General features: G+C 40.8%; 1 protein-coding gene across 1 annotated transcript in view; it reads right to left on the reverse strand.

Annotated features, from left to right (window-relative positions):
* Positions 1 to 591: 591 nt before the first annotated feature.
* Positions 592 to 22,611, reverse strand: part of LOC114645724 (von Willebrand factor A domain-containing protein 5A-like) — a 91,446-nt gene continuing 69,426 nt past the window's right edge. Inside the window, exons 14-18 of the mRNA XM_051922125.1 lie at positions 10,635 to 11,145; positions 10,442 to 10,541; positions 6,159 to 6,304; positions 1,640 to 1,766; positions 592 to 732 (exon numbers count right to left, since the gene is read on the reverse strand). Of these exons, the coding sequence (XP_051778085.1) occupies positions 653 to 732; positions 1,640 to 1,766; positions 6,159 to 6,304; positions 10,442 to 10,541; positions 10,635 to 11,145 (964 nt within the window). The 3' untranslated portion in view covers positions 592 to 652. The remainder of the gene's footprint in view (positions 733 to 1,639; positions 1,767 to 6,158; positions 6,305 to 10,441; positions 10,542 to 10,634; positions 11,146 to 22,611) is intronic.

Below are 22,611 nucleotides of genomic sequence, written 5' to 3' on the forward strand. Positions count from 1 at the left end.
TCTTTTATGTTTTTTGGGTAAATTTGTGGAAATCTCAAAACTCCACCCATAATGTCTTCTGTGAGCAGGCAAGCAAACAGGAAACGTATCCTTACCTAAAGAAAATAGTGCAAAGAATCTGTGATCAAATGTATTAGTTCCACTTTACTTTAGTTGTCACAAGCATGCCTCAGAAATGTGAAAGGCACGTTTTCTTAAATCAAAACCCATTCTGCTTCAAAATGAACATATTCTTCAGGTTTTAAGACTTTCGCGCTTTCATATTTGGACCCCGGCCCTATTCATTTCAATTTTAAACACAAGAACGGGCTAGGTAGTTTTAAAATTTATAGAAAATTTGTCACTTTAGAACACACTTTCATGTGGCAAACTAATGTATACTACGATTGTCAAAAAACAACTTCAACTTGAAAAATTTTTAAGTTATCCTTTGAAATTCTCCATTATTTATACTGCAGAAGTGAAACTTTATATACATTATTTGTCAAGGAAAACATTTTTTAAAAACCTGATACCAAAGGAAAGCTATCTGAAACATTAAAAGCTTACGGTAAAACAAGTTTTCAAAACCGTATATGCTAAAAGAATTCACACAAAGTAGCTAAAATGCCTCAGTTGCTGGCTATTGTAAAACTTGTGGCCAGTTTTTTGGTTAGAGTTCAAGCATCTTCAGATCCAGCTGACATCCCAGCAAATCATTCCCAGCTTGTAGGCAGATACTTAGATTTAAGCCTGCAAAATATAAAATGAGAAGTACTTAATAAAGATCGAATAACTGAAGTAAAAAGTTATACTTCTTAATGTTTTCAATAATTTTTGACTTTCACCAAACAACATTCATCCATCCACTCATCCATTTCCTATATCCGCTTTATCCTGAGCACGGATGAGATAAAGAAAACTCAAAATGCTTCATTGTGTTTTCCCAGAAGCCTTTATGTCAGTAACAAAAATAAGTGATGCAAGTAAAGCATGTCAAAATTAAACAACGTATAACTGGAATTAACAAAGAGCACCATGTTAGGATAAATCAGAAAGTAGTTTATTTATATGAGCTCCTTTTATGAAGACAGGTATATATGAGATCCAGGAAGATTTCTGTGGTGATGGTATAGATACGAGCCCTTCCACCAGAAGGAAACATGGGAAGGGACAGGAAAAGTTTATGAGTCTCAATGATAAGAGGACAATAAGTCAGACAATAAGCTGGCTAGAGTGACAGAGAGAGCTGATTAGAAATCAGACCAGACAATGATCTGGCTAAAGAGAAAACTGACCACAGATGATTTAGACAGAGAATTAAAGTAAACAGACAGTTTAAAAAAATCACTTGAATCTAATTATTTAGGGTCCTTTCCAGGGGGTACCCATAGAATATCTTTGAAGAATACGCAATACTTGATCCCTTTACACACTTGCTTTGCTTTCCTTAATGACATAATAAAGTCATGTAGGAGTACACAGGACAATTGCTTTTCAAATTCATTGCTTTTCAGGAGGCAGACAGCACTTTTTCAATGAGCTGGACAGATACCAACAAATTTGTCCACATCTGTGCATCACTTTCAAAAAGGTTACCCGAGTCTGACAAAATGCTACAGTACATGCTTTACTAGTAAATATAATTAAAAGGACATACCTGGTTGTGCTTTTATCCAAGAGACTGCTTTTAGTGCCACAAACTTCCACTCATCCTTCATATGAGAGTTGAAGCCATGGAGCCACAGTAGTGCCAAAAATGTGGCCCAAACTGACTTGTCACTTATCTAAAAAGCAAAGTAAACACAAGGACAGGTTTATAGGAAGTGGTTGGATTTTTATTATTAGTTTACACAAATCATTTTATTTACCTAGGACTGCTGCAATTTGTGATTACATGAACGACAGAAGATTTAAGTGTTAAAGTCAACAAACTACTAATGACCGCAATGTCAGAGTGCAATACCGTAACACATTTACAGAAGACACTGGGGTTTTAGGGAGATTATCAAGATGGAAACAACAGAAAGACTGAAGGACATGCACTGTTTAGGAAAAAAAAAACATTAGAGCAGGCTTTTTAACCCAACATAACTTTTCCATTTCTTTTATTCAAAGCTTTGGTCAAATTTTTGTAAGAGCTAATCTTAGAAAGTTAATGCTTTGACTTAAACTAATATAGTGTTTGCTTGGCTCCTAGAGAAGAAGAGCTATTAGAATATGGTATAGTCTTTTACCCCCTGTAAGTTTTCTTTCTATATCTACTATATAGTGTATTAATTGAGTTAGTTGTTGCTTAGAATAGGTCTCAGTGCTAGCAGGGACTGAAAGACTCATTTACAACATTAAAATGGGACAAGCATACAGTTTTCTGAACATTTAGAAATGGTTCAATTGTATGAGAGAATTTAAAGAAACAAACAAGATATATAAGCCTTAAACTTTTCCTTGGTATATCAATTGTTTCTCTATTTTTGCATGAACTGCTTTACTTTGAATTTTTACAAAAGTTTTTAAAACTAAGATATTTTGTCTGTGGAATCATTTCAACGTGTCAAATTTTAGCTAGAATCCCATGAAGCATACTGAAGCTGCAGAACTTTGGTAATTTTGGGTAAATGCAGTTACAGTCTTCATCAGTAGGTAACTCAACTAAATTAACTAAACCACAGCATAGAGAGAAGTGTGCACATTGCAATAGGTACACATGTCGTAAATGTAGGAAGGACGGTCCTTGCTTGTGTGTGAACTGTTAACATTTGAATCTGATGATTGCATATAGCGCTGAACTGACCTCTCTGTACTATTCTTTCCTCTGCATGTCCTGGAGTACAAAAGAAATATCACCATACAGCAACATGTGAGGACTGGCAAGATGGGAAAAAAAAAAAACACTCAGTCATTGATTACAACCGCAAGATGTTATGCGAATGAATATGAATAATATGAATAATGTTGCATCCGTGCCACAATGTTTTCCGAAATGTACTATACAGGTCATAAAATGAATAATTCTAAATATCATATATACCTACAGTATGTCTCTGTTTTTTTTTTTGACATCATACACCATAAGGTGCATACTCATTCAGCATGAGCAGGAACACTCAATAAAACTGAATAAAAAAAAAAATCAAGTGACGGTGAGATACGAAGATTCACCAGCATTTGTGCATCAGCTTTTATCCCTCCAAATCAGAGAATGTCCAGTTCCATTGCCTCAAAACACCACTCACATCGACAGTTACTCCCGGTTTCAAATAAAAACTAACAGCGTCAGATCCCTAGGGCAGTAGTATGTATCATGATCATGACTGAGAGAATAAAAGTGAAAAAAAGAAACGGTAACTTTTACAAGTCCTATAAATGTACACCGTCTGTTACAGACACAAACCAAATGTATGTGTGTACTGTATAATATTAACAATAAGAGCAGCTCACTACTGTAGACGGCAAATATAGGAGGCAGTCGGAGTTGAACCAGGGACTCTTGATTACAAGTCAGCAAATCTGACTGCTACACCACGGAAGCTGTTGTATCGTTCTTGAACCTTTTGTGAAAGTGTTTATTTGATCTTTGGACTTCAGGCTTCACACATTATATAGTTTATGCTAACATTTTGTCATTTACTACTAAAATATAAAACATGTTTCTGTTTAAACAATGTGTTTACATAGATTATTGTAGAAACGGAACACATATGAAATGCATGTGTTCCAAATAACGATCTATTATTTCCACTCTAAAACTCCAGCACTTTACTCCCAGATAATCAATCAAGGCATGAGCTGGGAGAGGTTTGTGCACGTTCTGCAGCTGTGGGGGGATGGAATAGTAGGCTGCTTGCTGCTTGTCTTTATCGGCACATTTACAGGACAAAAGACGCTGACGGAGAGGTGTGATGGGATTTAAGGTGGGCCGGATCTACAAGTTTTTTCATAGGCTCTGGTAATTCTAGTGTTAAAGGATAACACGGTTTGTGCATGAAGTGTTTTTGTGTGCAGTGTACATTAAGGAAGACATACAGTATATAGCATTTGTTCTTGAAATAGCATGAAGAGACTTGTGCAATGGTTGGGTAAACAGAAAAAATGGCTTAGGTGGTTTAAGAAGTGGCTGAATGTCATGTACCCAGTAAGACTTGACAGTTGTCACGTACACAGAAGATTTCATAAAAGAAGGGTAAAAGCAGAAGTTAAGAAATGTGGAGAAGAAGAAGACTATAGTGAAATGAGGCTTTTAGCTTGGGGTATGTAAGCTGGTTATGCCCTCTGCTGAAAACATCTCATGTCTTTGAAACCAAAGACAGTAAATGTCAGATGGATATGTTGGCATTAATTCAGCACTGTTATGTAAATCAATTGTCTACAAATGCGGGTCTCTATTTTTACTCTGTGGCAATTTCTGTGACACCTCTTCTCAGGGAACATTCCCTTAGCAGACTACTGTGATGGGGTGGTCCCTCTTCATGAAGGGAAATTAAAGACACATGAAGAAGCTTCCTCCTGTCTGAAATTCTGATTAAAATAAGTCCTAGTTGAGGACAAATGTGTTTCTTTAATACATTTCAATTTATTTCTTCCACAAGAGAGAAACATCAAGAAAAACATAAAGGATATTGTGTTTATTGATTTGGAGAAGACTTATGATAGAGTGTCATATTAAGTGGTCTGGAGGTGCAGGAGAGAGAAAGAAGTGCTAGAAAAGAATGTCTGGATTGTCCAGTATAGGTATGAGAGAGTGAGGACTTGGGTTAAAAGCAGTGTTGGGGTAACAGATAAAATCCCAATAGAGAAGGTCTGCACCAGGGATCTTATTTAAGTCCTTACCTCTTTGATCTCATTATGGATGTGTTGGTTGGTGGGCTAAAAGGCCAATCCTCCTCCTTCAGGCTATTTTGACTGATGACAATATTTTGCGTAGGTCCAGAAAAGAGGAAGTGGAAAGGAAGTTGGAAGAACAGGGAAGGACTTTGGAGGATGAAGGACTGAATATAAATAGGAAGAAGACAGAATATTTGAAGTTTAATAATGACAAGAATTCAGAAGTTAGCCTGAAGAGAGATCTATTGAAAAGAGAGGATACATTTAAATATCAAGTACAATGGTAGTTCAAGATGGCAAACTAGATGCAGAGATAACCCATACAGTGCTGTGTGGATGGAGCAATTGGATGAAGATTAAAGGTAAAGTTTTCAAGACAGTCGTAAGACCAGCAATGATGTATGGAGCTGAGACAAGGGCAGTAAAGTGAACACATGAGAAAAAGTTAGATGTGGCAGAAAAGAGAATGTTGAGATGGATGTGTGGAGTTAAAAAAATGACAGAAGAAGAAATCAGAAGTACAATAAAAGGTACAACAATAAAAGGTTGTGGAGAGATATCTAAGATACCTAAGAAAGTACAGGAAGGTAGGTTGAAGTGTTCTATATTAGGGTTGCATCCAAAAGCATTCCAGTCTGGCACAATTATAGATGCCATCTGCAGGTAAACATACATGTGTTTGGCATGTAAAAGAAAAATCTGTCAAGCTCTGCAGCTAATGATTGAACTACCAACCAAATTTTGCCCAAATGTAGTGATGTGTCTGATTCTAAGCTATCTCCTTATTGGCCTAGTTTAATATTTTTTGGAAATGTGTATGTACAAATGTCTATGGTTTGTAACAAACAATAACATCACAAATGACTAGGATTAGAATCTTGACCTTTGTCTTAATCAAAAACTTAATGACCTGATAAGTTGTGGAAATTCCCAAAACATTAGAGGGCAGAAATTTGGTGGTCATGACATGCAGTCATGTGTTTATGGAAAAGTGATTGAGAAACCAAGTGATAACCACCATGATGGCAGAAAGACAAAGAACAGCAGCAACATCTGTTGAGCATCAAGCACATTAAAGAAGCCTATTAAGAGAGAAAGAATGAAAAAGAACATGAAGACATGACTGATCTTCACAGGAGAGCACCAACGACCACATCCGACTCTCTAACATTATGTAAATGAAGGCTACGACTGAAAATTGCCGGAAAAGTCGTCAAATGTGACATGGCATTTAATTCACTATTTTTTTCTCCAGTCTAGCAGGTCACCTATTATCTTTACTTAATTTATTAGTTAACATTTAATATGCGTCAGTAAAGCCAAGAACAATCTAAACTGTGTGTCAAAGATCATACCTCTTTTGGCATTTTCTGTAGCACTTCTTGTTCTGCCTTGTTAAACGAATTTATTAATTCTTGCTGCAATTCCCAAGATCCATTTGCTTTTTGGAAAGATATCAGTTTCAACATGGGATCTTTTTGTTTCTCTTCCTCCACTGGAACTTATAAGAGAATGGAACATTGCATATAATATGTTCATATGATATATTAAACAAGAAGGAACTACACAAGAACATAGATTGCAACGAATACACTGCATCCTTTATGTTTGCTTGCTTTCTCTTTTTTATTTGAAAAATAACCCAATAAAATGGAAATAGCATAGCAAGTGCAAAAGTATAATCTGTGAAACTAACTAAAATCCCCATCCAAGTAAGAGAGTTTTATGATTAAAGAGCCTCGTCTAAAAATGGTTAATTTTGAAGAATGAAATGACAAAAAAGATTGACTTGGTGATCACAGTCCTAATGAGGTATTATAGAGATGTATTGCTGTTGGTATAAAGGAGCCCCCATAGTCTTTCTTGACACACTTCTGATGAACAATTCATTGGCTTAAAGTCCTCAGTGTTAGTGTGTCAGAGAGAATATGTGTTGCATTGTTCATAATGGCACTCTGTTTAGTTGTAATTCTATTATTTACTTTTTTTCTGCTTTGCTCATTACTGGTTCAGCACAGCACTGCCCCAACCTGCTACTTTGGAATTATACTAATGAGTTCTTGCCAAGTTTTTAAAAAATCTCGAACAGATTCTCATGATGAGAATTAGATTTTTTACCGATTTGAGATAACATAAAATATCACTTTCCCACTGAGTTATACTATTCTTCCAGCTGTACAATATAAATCTCTGTGAAAGCAAATGGCATTGTAACTGATTTCTCTCCCCATCTGGTATTACTCCAAATATTGCAGTTAAGGCATTACATGTGATTTTAAATAAAACCATACTCAAAGAACAGTAAAAAATTTGGGCCCAAAATGGTTTAAATTGTTGGGCATTCTCAAAACATTTGACCCAGAGATGTACTCTTTTGTGAGACATCTCTCACAAGTTGGATCTTGCCCTGGCTATATTTTAGACACCTTTAGATGGGACTATTTATAGTTCAAATATGGCATGCTTCATATTTATTGAAATAGAATCTGTTTTATGAATTACTGAATGCCATTCCATTTCTGACGTATTAATTAACTGACCACCTTGCACTCTGTTCCTAAGATTTTTATGAGGTGAGTATGCTGAAATTTCTTAATATACTCCGGGGATGCTTTTTGAATCGTCATTCAGACTAGTCAGTAGTACCTTATGGATTGGTTGAAACATTTAGGGGCATCCAGGTATGCAGCTTATGACCTTCTTCTTTCAGCTGCTCCTGTTAGGGGTTGCCACAGCGGATCATCTTTTTCGTCCTGTCTTCTGCATCTTGCTCTGTTACACCCCCCACCTGCATGTCCTCTCTCACCACATCCATAAACTTTCTCTTAGGCCCTTCTCATCTCCTCTTCCCCGGCAGCTCTATCCTTATGATCCTTCTCCCAATATATCCAGCATGTCTTCTCTGCACATGTCCAAAACTAACGTAATATTGCCTCTCTGAGTTTCTTTGTTCTTGCTCCTACTCTGTTCAATGCTTGTATGGACTGGGTTTTGGGCAAGGTTGTGGGGTCCAGCGGCGGTGGGCATTTGTTGGTGAAGAAAGATTCACGGATCATGACTTTGTTGATGATGCTGTGATCTTTGTGGAGTCAATGGAGGCTCTGATCGGGGCGCTTGAGAGACTGAGCGAGGAGTCTGAGTGTTTGGTCTTGCGAGTGTCCTGGATAAAAACCAAGATCCAGGCCTTTAATGACCTCTCAGGCACAGCCATCAGAAGTGTGTCTGTTTGCGGAGAGAGTGTTGACCTTGTCGAGAGGTTTGTTTACCTGGGCAGTGACATTCATGTGTCTGGTGACTCTTCCTATGAAGTCAGTAAACAGATTGGAAGAGCATTGGGCATCATGAGGTCACTGGAAAGGGGTGTGTGGCACTCCTGATATCTATGGAAAAGGACAATGGTCCAAGTCTTTAGACTCATTGAGCTTCCTGTCTTGCTATATAGTTGCGAGACATGGACGCTATCCAGTGACCTGAGAGGAAGACTGGACTCCTTTGGTACTGCATCTTTCCGGAAAATCCTTGGGTAATGTTGGTTTGACTTTGTGTCAAATGAGTGGTTGCTCATGGAGTCCCGAATGAGGCACATTACCTGCATTGTGAGGGAGCGTCAGCTACTTCACTACGGCCATGTGGCGCATTTCCCCAAGCGTGATCCAGCTCATAAGATCCTCATTGTTGGGGACCCGAGTGGCTGGACCAGGCCAAGAGGTCGCCCATGTAACACCTGGTTGCTGTGGCAAATAGAGGATAATTTCCGGAGGGTTTGACTGGACCATGTGTCTGCCTGGGGGGGTTGCAAACCGGGATCCCGAGTTGTTTCGTCGTGTAGTGGGTGTGGCAACACACTGTACCAGTGCATGCTCCCCAACTTGACTTAACTTGACTTGACTTTGTCTCCCAACCTTTCACCCTGAGCCGACCCTCTAATATCCTCATTTCTAATCCTGTCCATCCTTGTCACACTCAATGCAAATCTTAACAACTTTAACTCTGCCACCTCCAGCTCTGTCTCCTGCTTTCTGGTCAGTGCCACCATCTCCAACCCATATAACACAGCTGGTCTCACTACTGTCCTGTAGACCTTCCCTTTCACTCTTGATGATACCCACCTGTCACAAATCACTCCTGACACTCTTCTCCATCCATTCCATCCTGCCTGCACTGTCTTTTTCACCTCTCTTCCACAATCTCTGCTACTCTGAATTGTTGATCCAAAGTATTTAAATTCATCCACCTTCACCAACTTTACTCCCTGCATCCTCACCATTCCACTGACCTCCCTCTCATTTACACACATGTATTCTGTCTTGTTCCTACTGACGTTCATTCCTCTCCTCTCTAGAGCATATCTCCAACTTTCCAGGGTCTCCTCGACCTGCTCCCTACTCTCGCTACAGATCACAATGTCATTAGCAAATAATAATACTTCAAAAAAAAGCAATGTCTGATTTTTTTGTAGTAGTAGTAGTAGGGACATTGCAGGAAAAGTCATTAAATTTCATGCTGAAAGAAAATTGTGTTAGGGTTTCCTTTTCTATTTGAAAAGTCAGATGTAGGTAATTTTTGACCCTCAAGGTAACAACGGTTAAACAAGGATTTGCATTGGTGCTTTGGTGGGATACTCATTATTATGATATTGATTCTTCCAGAGAAAGAAAGATCTAAGGAGGACTGTCTACTAAGATCTTGTTTAAGGTTCTCCATTGTACTACCAAAGTTATGTTTAAAGAGATTTCTGCTTTATTGCTTTTTTACTCCTCTCTTGAAAGTATATTATATATATATGTGAATTTCCCATTGGGATTAATAAAGTATCTATCTATCTATCTATCTATCTATCTATCTATCTATCTATCTATCTATCTATCTATCTATCTATCTATCTATCTATCTATCTATCTGTCTGTCTGTCTGTCTGTCTGTCTGTCTGTCTGTCTGTCTGTCTGTCTGTCTGTCTGTCTGTCTGTCTGTCTGTCTATATATCTATATATATATATATATATATTTTGTCACGCACGCGCGTTTAGGGGGCCGCAGATAGACCCAATGAGCAGCGTACAGCAGTCTGCCAGGGGATGGAGACGGGGCACTAACCTTTCTTTCTCTTGTTCCCGCAGAAAGCCAGACGCAGCGCTGCCCTAAGCGATCTCAGGACGCCATTTAATTCACCCGTAACCACTTCCGCATTTCCATTCCTTCCTCTGACCTGACTTGATGACATCACGACCCATAAAACACCTCGGTTCCTCCCAGCATTCCCGTCACCAGCTTCCGGTCCCACCTTATTTATGTTCCCCTCTGCGAAGGGATGATGTTCTTGGTTGGATGCATGTCTGAGCGCATAATTGCTTTGAGTTTACTTTTTGACAGTATATGGGGCTGGAAACCCCAACCCTTTATGCGTGTTTTTTGTCTTATTTACAGTGGCGTAGTCGGCAGGATACAGAAGTCTGAAAATGAGTGAAGGACAGGACCTCAATAGCGTGCTGACCAACCTGGCGAACCAGCTGCATGCCCTACAGCAGAAACAAGCCGCCACCGAGCAGGAGTTGGCGGATACCCAGACCCGACTCGCAGCAACCGAAGCAGCTAGACCGGAGCCCGCGCGGCCTCCCCCTCCTCCTATTGTGCCACTCACGGAGGCCGATGATATAGAGGCGTATCTCTCTACGTTCGAGAGGACTGCCTCTCGCAACCAGTGGCCGTGCGCGGAATGGGCCTCCATACTGGCGCCGTACCTGAAGGGGATCGCTCAGAAGGCGTATCACGACCTACCCATCGAGGAAGCCGCCCAGTATGACCTCCTAAAGGCTGAAATACTAAGCCAATACGGCATCACGTCGGACCAGCAGGCGAGTGAGTGGAGGCAGTGGAGGTATGACCCTGATCGCCCAGGCAGAGCCCAGGGTTTCGAGTTTTGGAGCAATATGGGACGCTGGCTTCGGCCAGACGTCAATCAGGCCCAACATATAGTCGAGCAAGTAGCCTGTGAGGGCTTTATTAACGGCATGCCAGAATATCTCACCCAGCAGGTCCGGCGACACCCGTTCAGTGATATGAAAAGCCTCCTGGATGTCCTGGAGCGTCAACTGGCGGTGAACCGAGGCGGGGCAGCGGAGAGGTCTGCTCGTGGTGCCCGACAGGGACGCATTGCCACCCCTGAGCCCTTCCGTCGCAATGCGGAGCCTCCAGGTAAGCAAAAGGAAAAAACCCCGGCTTTGCCCCGCTGTTTCAAGTGTGGTGAAGTCGGGCATACCCTGCCCGCCTGTCCTCATAACGTGGCGCTCATGGACTGCACCTGGGTCAAAGGAGAGAGGTATTGTGCTCTGTCTAATCCCTTGGCTGTTCCCAACACGGGAGTGGTGTTAATTAATGGTCACTCAGTGGTGGCACTTTTCGATTCCGGGAGTAACATTACCATTGTTGCTTGCCGTTTTGTCTTACCGCGACAGTGGATATCCCGATATGTGAAAGTTACATGTGTGCATGGAAAGACCAAGTCTTACAGGTCCGCTAACTGTTTTATTACCTGGAGGGGCGAACCGAGATGGCTCCAAGTTGCCGTGCTTCCCAATCCCCCCTTTCCAGTTATATTAGGACAAGACTGGTCTGATAACAAATGCGGTAAGAAAATCGCCACTCCCACCGCCGGATTGGGTCTTATTATGGACGGGCAGGCTAACGTCCCCGCGGCCCTCACGCCGTGCACTGCGGCGACAACTGATAACGTAGACGATAGGGGGGGAGATATTTTGGTGACGGACCCTGGCCCGGAAGTTCAGGCACAGAAGGTCAGCGTCAGCCCCCTGGATCCGTTGTGCCAGGTGGATAATCAGTTTAAAGCCACACCGGCCTCATTTAAACGAGAGCAATGGAATGATGACTCTCTAAAGTTTGCCCGGAATGCTATTGTTTTGGTTGACGGCAACACGCCGCTTGTTCCCCTACCACCGGGACCCTACTTTGTTTTAGAAAACGACCTGTTGTATCGAGTCGCGGATCATGAAGGCGAGGTACGGAAGTTGTTGCTAGTGCCACGAACCTACCGGCGGGAGGTTTGTGAACTGGCACACGCCCACCTCCTTGGCGCCCACCTCGGGGCAGACAAAACACTGGAGAGGATTAAACTCCGGTTTTATTGGCTCGGAATTAATGAGGAGGTCCGCCGTTTCTGTCAGTCTTGCCCGGATTGTCAGCTACGTCAGATTCCCCGAAGGGACCGTGCTCCTCTCGTTCCGATTCCTCTTATTGACATCCCGTTTGAAAGGATCGGAATCGATCTTGTTGGGCCCCTGCTGCCTTCAAACCGTGGCTTTAAATATATATTAGTCATTGTAGATTACGCGACCCGGTACCCCTAAGCAGTACCATTGCGCTCTGCGAATACAAAAAATGTCGCACGGGAGTTAGTGGCCCTCTTCTCCCGAGTAGGTATACCTAAAGAAGTCCTTACGGACCAAGGTACACCGTTTACTTCAGATACGTTCAGGGAGGTTGCCAAGTTACTCCGTATTAAGCATTTAAAAACGTCTGTGTATCATCCTCAGACGGATGGTTTAGTGGAACGATTTAACCAGACCCTCAAACAGATGCTCCGCAAGGTAGTCGACGCGGACAGTAGGAACTGGGATCAACTTTTACCTCTAGTCCTGTTTGCTTACCGGGAGGTGCCACAAGCCTCTACCGGGTTTTCCCCCTTTGAGTTGTTATATGGCCGCCAACCCCGGGGAATATTAGACATACTTAAAGAAGGATGGGAAGGAGAGGCACTTCCCTCCTCCAATATTTTGGAATACGTCGAGCAACTGCGCGAATGGTTAGAGAAGGTTCGGCCTCTGTTAAAAGAACACATGTCAAAGGCTCAAGCAGCACAGGCGTGACATTATAACCGAAACACCACCATCTAGGAGTTCCACCTGGGGGATCGTGTGATGGTACTGGTGCCTACTTCCCATTCTAAATTATTGGCTCATTGGCTGGGCCCGTACGAGGTAAAAGAGAGAAAAGGGCTCGTCGACTATCTGGTGAAACAACCAAATCGTCGGCCGAGCGAGAGGATATACCATGTCAACTTGCTGAAACCCTGGAAAGACCGGGAAGACTGCCCTCTCCCAGGGAACTCCCTCTCCCTCTTCTCTAAAACAGTAGACCTTAACCTCGGACCCGATTTGACGGCCACCCAAAGGCAGGAGCTAGAATCAGTTATCCTGTCCGTTCCGGAAGTAGTCAGTGAGACACCAGGACGCACCTCGCTGATTGAGCACGACATTGTGACTGACCCGGGGAGGGTAGTGCGGGAACACCCCTATAGACTCCCGGAAGCAAAACGAGCCGAGGTGGAGCTGGAGATCAAAAAAAATGCTGGCGTTGGATGTAATTGAGGAAAGTCACAGCCCCTGGTCCAGTCCCATCGTCCTCGTTTCTAAACCCGACGGCTCATGGAGGTTCTGTAATGACTTTAGACGTCTGAACCAGATCTCCAAGTTTGATGCCTACCTCATGCCCCGTGTAGACGAGCTCATTAAGCGCCTGGGTACGGCTCGATATTTGACTACCCTTGATATGACGAAAGGATACTGGCAAATTCCCTTAACGGCATCCGCCAAGGAAAAGACAGCCTTCAGCACCCCTAGTGGGCATTGGCAGCATAAGGTCCTCCCATTTGGGCTGCACGGGGCGTCAGCGACCTTCCAACGTCTGGTAGACAGAGTGCTAAAAGTCCACCAGTCCTATTGTGCCGCCTACCTGGATGACATAGTCATCTATTCCGGCACCTGGGAGGAACATATCTTGCAGGTTTATGCCGTTCTCTTAATGCTAGCGAAAGCCGGCCTCCACATTAATCTGCGTAAATGTTACTTCGGACTAACTGAGGCCAAATATCTAGGCTACCTGGTGGGCGGAGGAGTGGTAAAACCACAATGCTCTAAAATTAAGACCATATTGGAATGGCCCCGTCCGACAATCAAGAAACAAGTGCAAGCTTTCTTGGGGTTAGCAAGCTACTTCCGCCGGTTTGTACCTCGTTTCTCCGAGAGGGCCGCACCCTTGACCAATTTAACAAAGAAGAAGGCCCCTTTGCATGTGGTATGGGATAATCTAACGGAACAAGCATTTAGTAACCTAAATTGGCCCTGACCACGGCACAAGTATTGAGAACCCCTGACTTTTCTCTCCCTTTTGTCCTCCAGACCGATGCTTCGGACACAGGTCTTGGCGCCGTGCTGAGCCAAAGCATTGACGGTGTCGAGCACCCTGTAAGTTACCTGAGCCGGAAACTGTTGGACCGGGAGATGAGATATGCTGCGGTGGAGCGGGAAGCCCTGGCCATCAAGTGGGCAGTAACTCACCTGAGGTACTATCTGTTGGGTCGGGAGTTCACCCTAGTGAGAGACCATGCCGCTCTCCAGTGGATTGCTGTCCATAGGGAAACGAACCCCCGAGTCACCAGGTGGGTTTTGGACCTTCAGCCTTACAAGTTTACTGTCACTTGTCGTTGGGGCAACCTGCAGGCCAATGCTGATGCTCTCTCACGGATCCACGACCTCTCGGTTTGGGCCGCCCGACCCGATGGGTCTGGGCTGAAAGGGGGGTCATGTCACGCACGTGCGTTTAGGGGGCCGCGGAAAGACCCGATGAGCAGCGTACAACAGTCTGCCAGGGGATGGAGACTGGGCACTAACCTTTCTTTCTCTTGTTCCCGCAGAAAGCCAGACGCAGCGCTGCCCTAAGCGATCTCAGGACGCCATTTAATTCACCCGTAACCACTTCCGCATTTCCATTCCTTCCTCTGACCTGACTTGATGACATCACGACCCATAAAACACCTCGGTTCCTCCCAGCATTCCCGTCACCAGCTTCCGGTCCCACCTTATTTATGTTCCCCTCTGCGAAGGGATGATGTTCTTGGTTGGACGCATGTCTGAGTGCATAATTGCTTTGAGTTTACTTTTTGACAGTATACAGGGCCGGAAACCCCAACCCTTTATGCATGTTTTTTGTCTTATTTACAATATATATATATATATAATGTTTTACTATTTCACTTTTAGTAAAAATTATTTTCTCTGTATTGTCCAAAAATAAACATCTACAAACAAATTCAAGGCACTATATGAGAACAAAAATAAATACATACATATGTAAAAAAAATTGTGGACATTTTCCTTACTTGGTGGAGATTCTTGGAGAACGTCATCAACATTAATATTATTACTTGGGAGTTCACTCATTGAGTTAGAAGCAGGTGATAAACATTTCATGAAAATTTTAGGTATTAATGAAGAACCCTTCTTCTTTGGGGGGGAGGCTTTCTGAGAACTATCACAAGGCGTTGCTGAAACACAAACTAAAAAGAATATTAATTCAGGTACACTCTGAACATTACTTAATGTTATTATTTTACCAGTAACAAAAGTTAGGTAATGTTCCATCTTAAATGACAGGTATATAACCAAAAGAGATTTGTGTTTCCATTTAATGAAGGTTATACGTGACTAATGGCATTTTCAATTTTGTTTACACAAAGAACAGGGCAAAAAGGCTGTAACAAAGGGCTAGGGTCAAAACCTTGACATTATAAAAAACAAATGAACAAAACTAGAGATTACACTTGAATCCATAATCAAACGAAATGGAGCTAGTAGTCCTCACACTAAAATGTTGATTGAAGTGCCTTTTAGCCTCCACTAGCATGAAGACTAAAGGAAAAAGAGTTAAAAAACAAGCTGAATCCAATACCCACATTGAAGTACCTATCTGCTGCCATCTTGAATAAATAAGAAATCCTGATATCACATGCAGCCTCATGTAACTGGCAATGGGCATGTAAAGGACTGCTAATAAAATGGAGACAACCATTCAAAAAAAAATGTACATATGGCATTGGGGAGTAGTGGGACTGTCTTTTGGAACACCCATGGTCTTTTCACACCTATTCACAAATAAGGTCCTTGCTGCAAACCACGGATTTTGTTATCCATTATTATTAAAGTGTAACCCATTTTGCAACACCCACGGTCTATTCACACCTATTCACAAATAAGTTCCTCGCTGCAAACCATGGGTTGGGACTGGGACGGACATGTGAGGTTGCATTACCGGCTGTGCGCAGTAGAAAAGAAAAATTTGAGAGGCCTGTTGTGCATGAGTGACACATGAGATTCAGAAATAAGAGGGTCCTGATGCCCTTATAAGTCTGGACTTCATGCGCTCAACACTGAAAGGATCAACATGTGTCTACCTGATGCAGAGACGAATGGGTAAGCCTTTGTACCCCACTCATGATGGGGACCAGGGTGTGCAACTTTTTCCCAAGACTGAGGAATTCCCAATAAGTCTGTATTGGCTACTCGGCTACTACCAATTGGACAGGTTAGTAAAGTCCTCTGATCGGTCCTGCCACATTCCACAAATGCAACAAAAAATGCATCCTGACAAACAAGCAGTGCTTGGTACTTTCAATGAACACTACTTAGGAAAGTTGGATCAGCAATATGTTCACTGTGGAATATTACTGTTTCATGGTGAAAAGAAAATAAGGTATTGTAAAAATAGAAAGGTGTTGCTTGTTCTATATAGACCAGCTGAAATACTAAAAAAATATTACATCTTCATGAAGTACAAGAAGAAACTATTTGGAACATGTTGTATGCAATGGGGAAAAAGAACGGCATGAACCACCTTTGTTTCAAGACTAGAGGTCCACTTGTTTCCTAGTCTTTAGATCAGGGGTCTCCAACACGTTGCTTGTGAGCCACCGGTAGTTTGCAACTCCTTTCCAAGTTGCTCGCCAAAGGGTTAATGTATCCTACATAAATTTGAAAACTTGATTTGTCAAATTAGGGGTGGGCAATCTTTCCAAAAAATCACATCACGATCCACAATCTGAATTGCAAATCTTTCTTTTCAATGTGGCATACACTTAAGAGAATATCCGGACTCAAACTCATCAAGACCTAAGTAACACTTTATTTTAAATATCAAAAAAAGTTGAATTCAGTTGTTCTCTCGTTTGTTTTTTTAAGCGGAGTTAAGGAACACACCCTGAAGCTGGCGAGTGAGTGAGGAAACAAGCTTATTCAGTTTGTTTGGGTTGAAATAAGCTATGAGAATAAACGTTAGAAAACATGAGTAGCTCTCAGCCATTTTCATTTTGTAAAAGTAGCTCTCAGGAGAAAAAAGGTTTGAGACTCCTGCTTTAGATAATGCAACAGTGAGGTTGTTTTTAGTGTAATGGAAATAAAGAGTACATTTTAAGTCACTGTAGCCGTCTGCACTGCAGTAATGTGACAACACTTTAGCCAGGGTTTGTAGACATTTTGACATCAGTGAGACCGTCTGTGTGGGAAATAACGATTTTAAAACCAATGATCAAATAACTTGGCCTCTAAAACAAGATTAAAAGCAAACATGTTTTTCTTTTTTTTCCCTTTGTATTTCTGTTTTTCTTTTATTTTCTCTGGATTGATATTTAAGTAAATTGTATCTGTTAGGTTATTATTACTGATTTGATTGAGTAGCAGGCATGTTAATGTTCTAATTTTCAAAAAGTAAAAAACAAATTTATATATTAAAGATAATAAATAAAAATAAATAACTTAGCTTTTACATTATACACTCAGTACTGAAGAGATCAGTGTGCCCTGTAGTTTTCAAACATTTCCAGTACAACCACAAATGACATTGAACAAAGCACCTCCAGACATTAGTGTTATCAGAACATAAGACTCTCCTGAAGCTAAAGGCGGATTTATTTACAGCAAAGAATAAAGAAATATTTTATTACCTGATTCCAAATCAAACTTCAAATAGTATTCCCCTAAAAATAAATGTAGAAAGTTTTTAACATGGATGCATGGGTGAATGGCATTACATTTGTTTTTTCATGACCTACATTGCAAGTGACTTTGCAAAACAAATAAAATCATCACTTAAAAGAAAAAAATAACATTTATAGTGAGATTCTAATATTAGAACTGTTATAATTTTTTGTACTTTTTGCACAAATATAGTAGCAAAAAAAAAAGTAAAAAAAAAAACTGTAAATACAAGCTTTAAACACATGTATGAACAGTTATGACTCTTTTTTAATCAATTTAGATGAATAACACTTCAGGCTACAATCTTAATACTAGATATATTTCAGCAATCTTGGAAAAAAGAAAGTAAGATAGAAGTACAGTATGTTATGTAATATAAGATTTAAGTTTAATTAATTTAATACAAACAGAAGTAAACAAATAAAACAAATAATATTGTAAAGTACTGTACTAAACTGAAATATGTGTTCTATGGCTTCATCTTATACTTTAGTGCAGCTTGTCAACTGAAGTTATTTCATTTTAAAGAATTTGTTTATTTCAGATGGACATAAAATCAGATTTTGAAAATTATAAAATAAAATGTTATTAAATAAAAATATACTGCTCAAACAAATTAAAGGAACACTTTTTAATCCGAGTATAGCATCAAGCCAATGAAACATCTGGGTTATTGATCTGGTTAGTTAAGTAGCAGAGGGGGCTGTTAATCAGTGAAATTAACAACAGGTGCACTAGAGGGGCAACAATAAGACAACCCCCAAAACAGGAATGAATGGTTTAACAGGTAGAGGAGGCCACTGACATTTTTCCCTCCTCATCTGTTTTGTCACTCGTTTTGCATTTGGGTACGGTCAGCGTCACTACTGATAGCATGAGGCGATACCTGGACCCTATAGAGGTGGCACAGATAGCCCAACTTCTCCAGGATGGCACATCAATACGTGCCATTGCCAGAAGGTTTGTTCTGTCTCCCAGCACAGTCTCAAAGGCATGGAGGAGATTCCAGGAGACAGGCAGATACTCTAGGAGAGCTGAACAGGGCTGTAGAAGGTCCTTAACCCATCAGCAGGACAGACCAGTATCTGCTTCTTTGGGCAAAGAGGAACAGGATAAGCATGCCAGAGCCTACAAAATGACCTCCGGCAGGCCACTGGTATGAATGTCTCTGACCAAACAATTAGAAACAGACTTCATGAGGGTGTCCTGACGGCCCGACTTCCTCTAGTGGGCCCTGTGCTCACTTCGTGGCACCGTGGAGCTCGATTGGCATTTGCCACAGAATACCAGAATTGGCAGGTCCACCACTGGCACCTTGTGCTTTTCACAGATGAGAGCAGGTTCACCCTGAACACATGTGACAGACATTAAAGGGTCTAGAGAAGCGTGGAGAATGTTATGCTGCCTGTAACATCATTCAGCATGACTGGTTTGGTGGTGGGTCAGTGATGATCTGTGGGGGGTGGCATATCCATGGAGGGACACACAGACCTCTAAAGGCTAGACAATGGCACCTTGACTGCCATTAGGTATTGGGATGAAATCCTTGGGCCCATTGTCAGACCCTATACTGGTACAGTGGGTCCTGGGGTCCTCCTGGTGCACGACAATGCCTGGCCTCATGTGGCAAGAGTATGCAGGCAGTTCCTGGAGGAAGAAGGAATTGATACCATTGACTGGTCTCCACACTTGCCTGACTTAAATCCAATAGAACATCTCTGGGACATTATGTTTTGGTCCATCCAACGCCACCAGGATGCACCTCAGACTGTCCAGAAGCTCAGTTAGAACATTGTCAGGCATTCATAAAAAGCATGTGGGGGCATACAAACTTCTGAGTATGATTTGGAGTTGCTGCAATGACATTTCAGCCAAATGGACTCGCCTGCGTGCGGCATCATTTTTTCACTTTGATTTTCGGGGTGTCTTTGAATTCAGCCCTCTGTAGGTTGATAATTGTCATTTCCATCAAACGATGTGGCATCCTTTCATTCCTAACACATTACCATATCAGTCCATATCAGCAGAGATATCTGGCAGGATTTTTTTTTCCCATTGAGATCTGATGCGTGTTCCTTTAATTTCTTTTTGACTCCAGGAAATCCTTGTGTTGACTTCACTTATAGTTTAGCTGTTTTGTTTCTGACAGCAGCTTCTTCGAGTTTTTGACATTGACTCTTATTAAAATTACTTAAATGCATGTGCATCTCCTGGTGCGGTTAACAATGTTCTCACAGTCATTAGGGGAGGTTGGCTAAAGTTAAAAAATGTGGGTGGACTTTGTCTATGCTGCAGTCCAGCAGATCCTCTTTGAATATTCACAATATCAAATACAGGAAAGATATTCATGTCTTTGTAAGGTTTCTGGAAATAGTAGTTCTGCTGATCTATTAAACTTAATTATAAAGAAATTTAAGTATCAATTAAATTTAGTGAGAAAAGGCACATCTCTTACTGGACTTTATCACTCCAGCATGAGTGAAATTACATATACATACAGTATATGTATGAGTTATATGAGTGGTATTAAATGCTGTAAGGTGTGACCATCAAGCTATCATGCAAGCATTACTGATAGTGACCAAACCATGGAATCCCTCTTTTTGGATTACTTTTTTTATGTAAAGTATATTTTAGTGGGTGATTTTTAGATTTTGTCTTAGTTGAAGAGACAATCTGCCAAATATTCATTAACTTACAAACAGGTTTATTGCCATTTCATAATTGTTGAAACAGGTTATGTCAACTTTCACTAACTTTTGCATTTACATTATTGTTTATGCTAATTAAAATATAGGCTTCATGAAGTTTCAATAATCGTATTGGGAAAGGCCAACCCCACAAAAACACCTATTATGTCAAAACAGCTTAGTAAATATTCATAAAATTCTGCATGTATATTACAGTTAACCGATCTTAACATATATAGAGTTTATGGAGTTTCAAAAGTTACATGACGAAGCGGCGTCATAGAGGGAGCATCACTAAACTGGTAGATTTGCTCAGCTGACACGCTGCATCAATGATTCAATTATTCAACAAGCCACCTAGTTTACTGATGTGGGACTAAAAACATATTTGTGAAACCGCAGTAAACCAGGAAATCCAATGAAATCGTGCTCGTTGTTCCAACCTAGCAAGGGTTTATTGCAATTATGGAATCCAATCACACCAAAAAAGATCTCATTCTCAACTCATAAAAGCAAACAAATTGATAAAAAGGTAACGCAGATGACAGATTGGACCCCGGAATTTCAGCCAACATTGACCAGCATTTGAAAAACAACACGTGTTTGCTTTCTTTCCTCAGCTGTTATACAAACATACCTGGGCAACACCAGATACTTCAGCTAGTTAGAAATAACTGTCCATCTTTATTTTACATTTACATTTACATCATTTAGCAGACGCTCTTATCCAGAGCGACTTACAACAGTGTTTGTTAGTTTACTATTGAACTATTTATTTACTAGTGAACTATTTCAATTGGGATGTCAGTAATTAAGCGAAACAAAATAGTTGAATTAACTAAAATCATGATCCCATATAACTGACTGGTGACTTTAAAGGACTCGGTGTTGCCCAATGCTCCCAGGACAAGCTGTTGTACCGAGCAACCCTCTATTGGAACAGGCAAGTTCAGAATATAAATGAGTAAAATTGATTTTAGGTATACCATTCAAATATTAAAGTATATCATCTGGCATGAAATTATGAGGCAAAAATCTTCACTTTCTGAATTTGTTCATATGAAGAAATCAAAGACAACAGTGTCATGTTGCAAATTAGGCTCACTTAAATAGCCCTTTTACAAGACTCAGAAATGGCCATAAATTGGATAAAGAAACTTAGGAAAGATGATCAATTAAGTCCTCAAGTAAACCAAGTAGAAAAACATTAATGTATGGCTATAACTTCTTCTAATATAACTTCTAATTCATCAGTCAATTAAAAAGATGTTAAAAAGGAAAACAAAACTCTGCCTAATAAATACTCTTCTTCTTCTTTAAGCTGCTCCCATTAGGGGTTGCCACAGTGGATCATCTTCTTCCATATCTTTCTGTCCTCTGCATCTTGCTCTGTTACACCCATCACCTGCAAGTCCTCTCTCACCACATCCATAAACCTTCTCTTAGTCCTTCCTCTTTTCCTCTTCCCTGGCAGCTCTATCCTTATCAACCTTCTCCCAATATACCCAGCATCTCTCCTCTGCACATGTCCAAACCAACGCAATCTCGCCTCTCTGACTTTGTCTCTGTAGGAAAAACATCATCTTTAGGCTTGAGTTATACATAAAACTTTATGCTAATAAAACTTTATTCAGATTTTGTAAAATGTTTAAAGTCTTGACTCTTTAACTGACTGTGCGGCTGGCTGTCTTTTTGCCTTGCAAGCGCATAGGTCATCTATTTATCACTTGCATCTGTTTGAAGACTTCAAAAACATTCCAGGCTTCACTTAACCTTAAACACAGCCCGCATTATCAATATTCTTAGGATCACTTTTCTCAGCTTTAATTGCTAACATTTTTAGACAGTACATGTATTACTAAAACAATTAAATTTTAATATGATTCCCGATTACTATAACAATTATGTTATTATATTATTATATGGGACGTCTCCCAGTTTTCCTTCACATTATTTTTAGTCAGCTGACACACATAGAAACACACATTGACAATTGACATAAACAGGCATCTGCCACCCCAGCCTCTTAATAAGAATAATTTCTTCTTCTTTTCTTTGCTAGGTTCTAAATCCCACTTCATGCACAAGCAAAATTACTTGGCTAAACAGAGGTTCTTCAAACAACATTCAGCACACTGGGGAAAGCAGCTGTTCACAAACAATCAGCCTTCACTCGTTTCAGTCATTTCAACATACTCACACTCTCTTTTACAATTGCATTTCATTCATAGAATAAAGTTTTCTTTCAATTGTAATTCATTCATTCAGAGAAATCTTTATCACACGTACTATGAACT

This window comes from Erpetoichthys calabaricus, chromosome 2, assembly GCF_900747795.2.
Source record: "Erpetoichthys calabaricus chromosome 2, fErpCal1.3, whole genome shotgun sequence".
Lineage (NCBI taxonomy): Eukaryota > Metazoa > Chordata > Cladistia > Polypteriformes > Polypteridae > Erpetoichthys > Erpetoichthys calabaricus.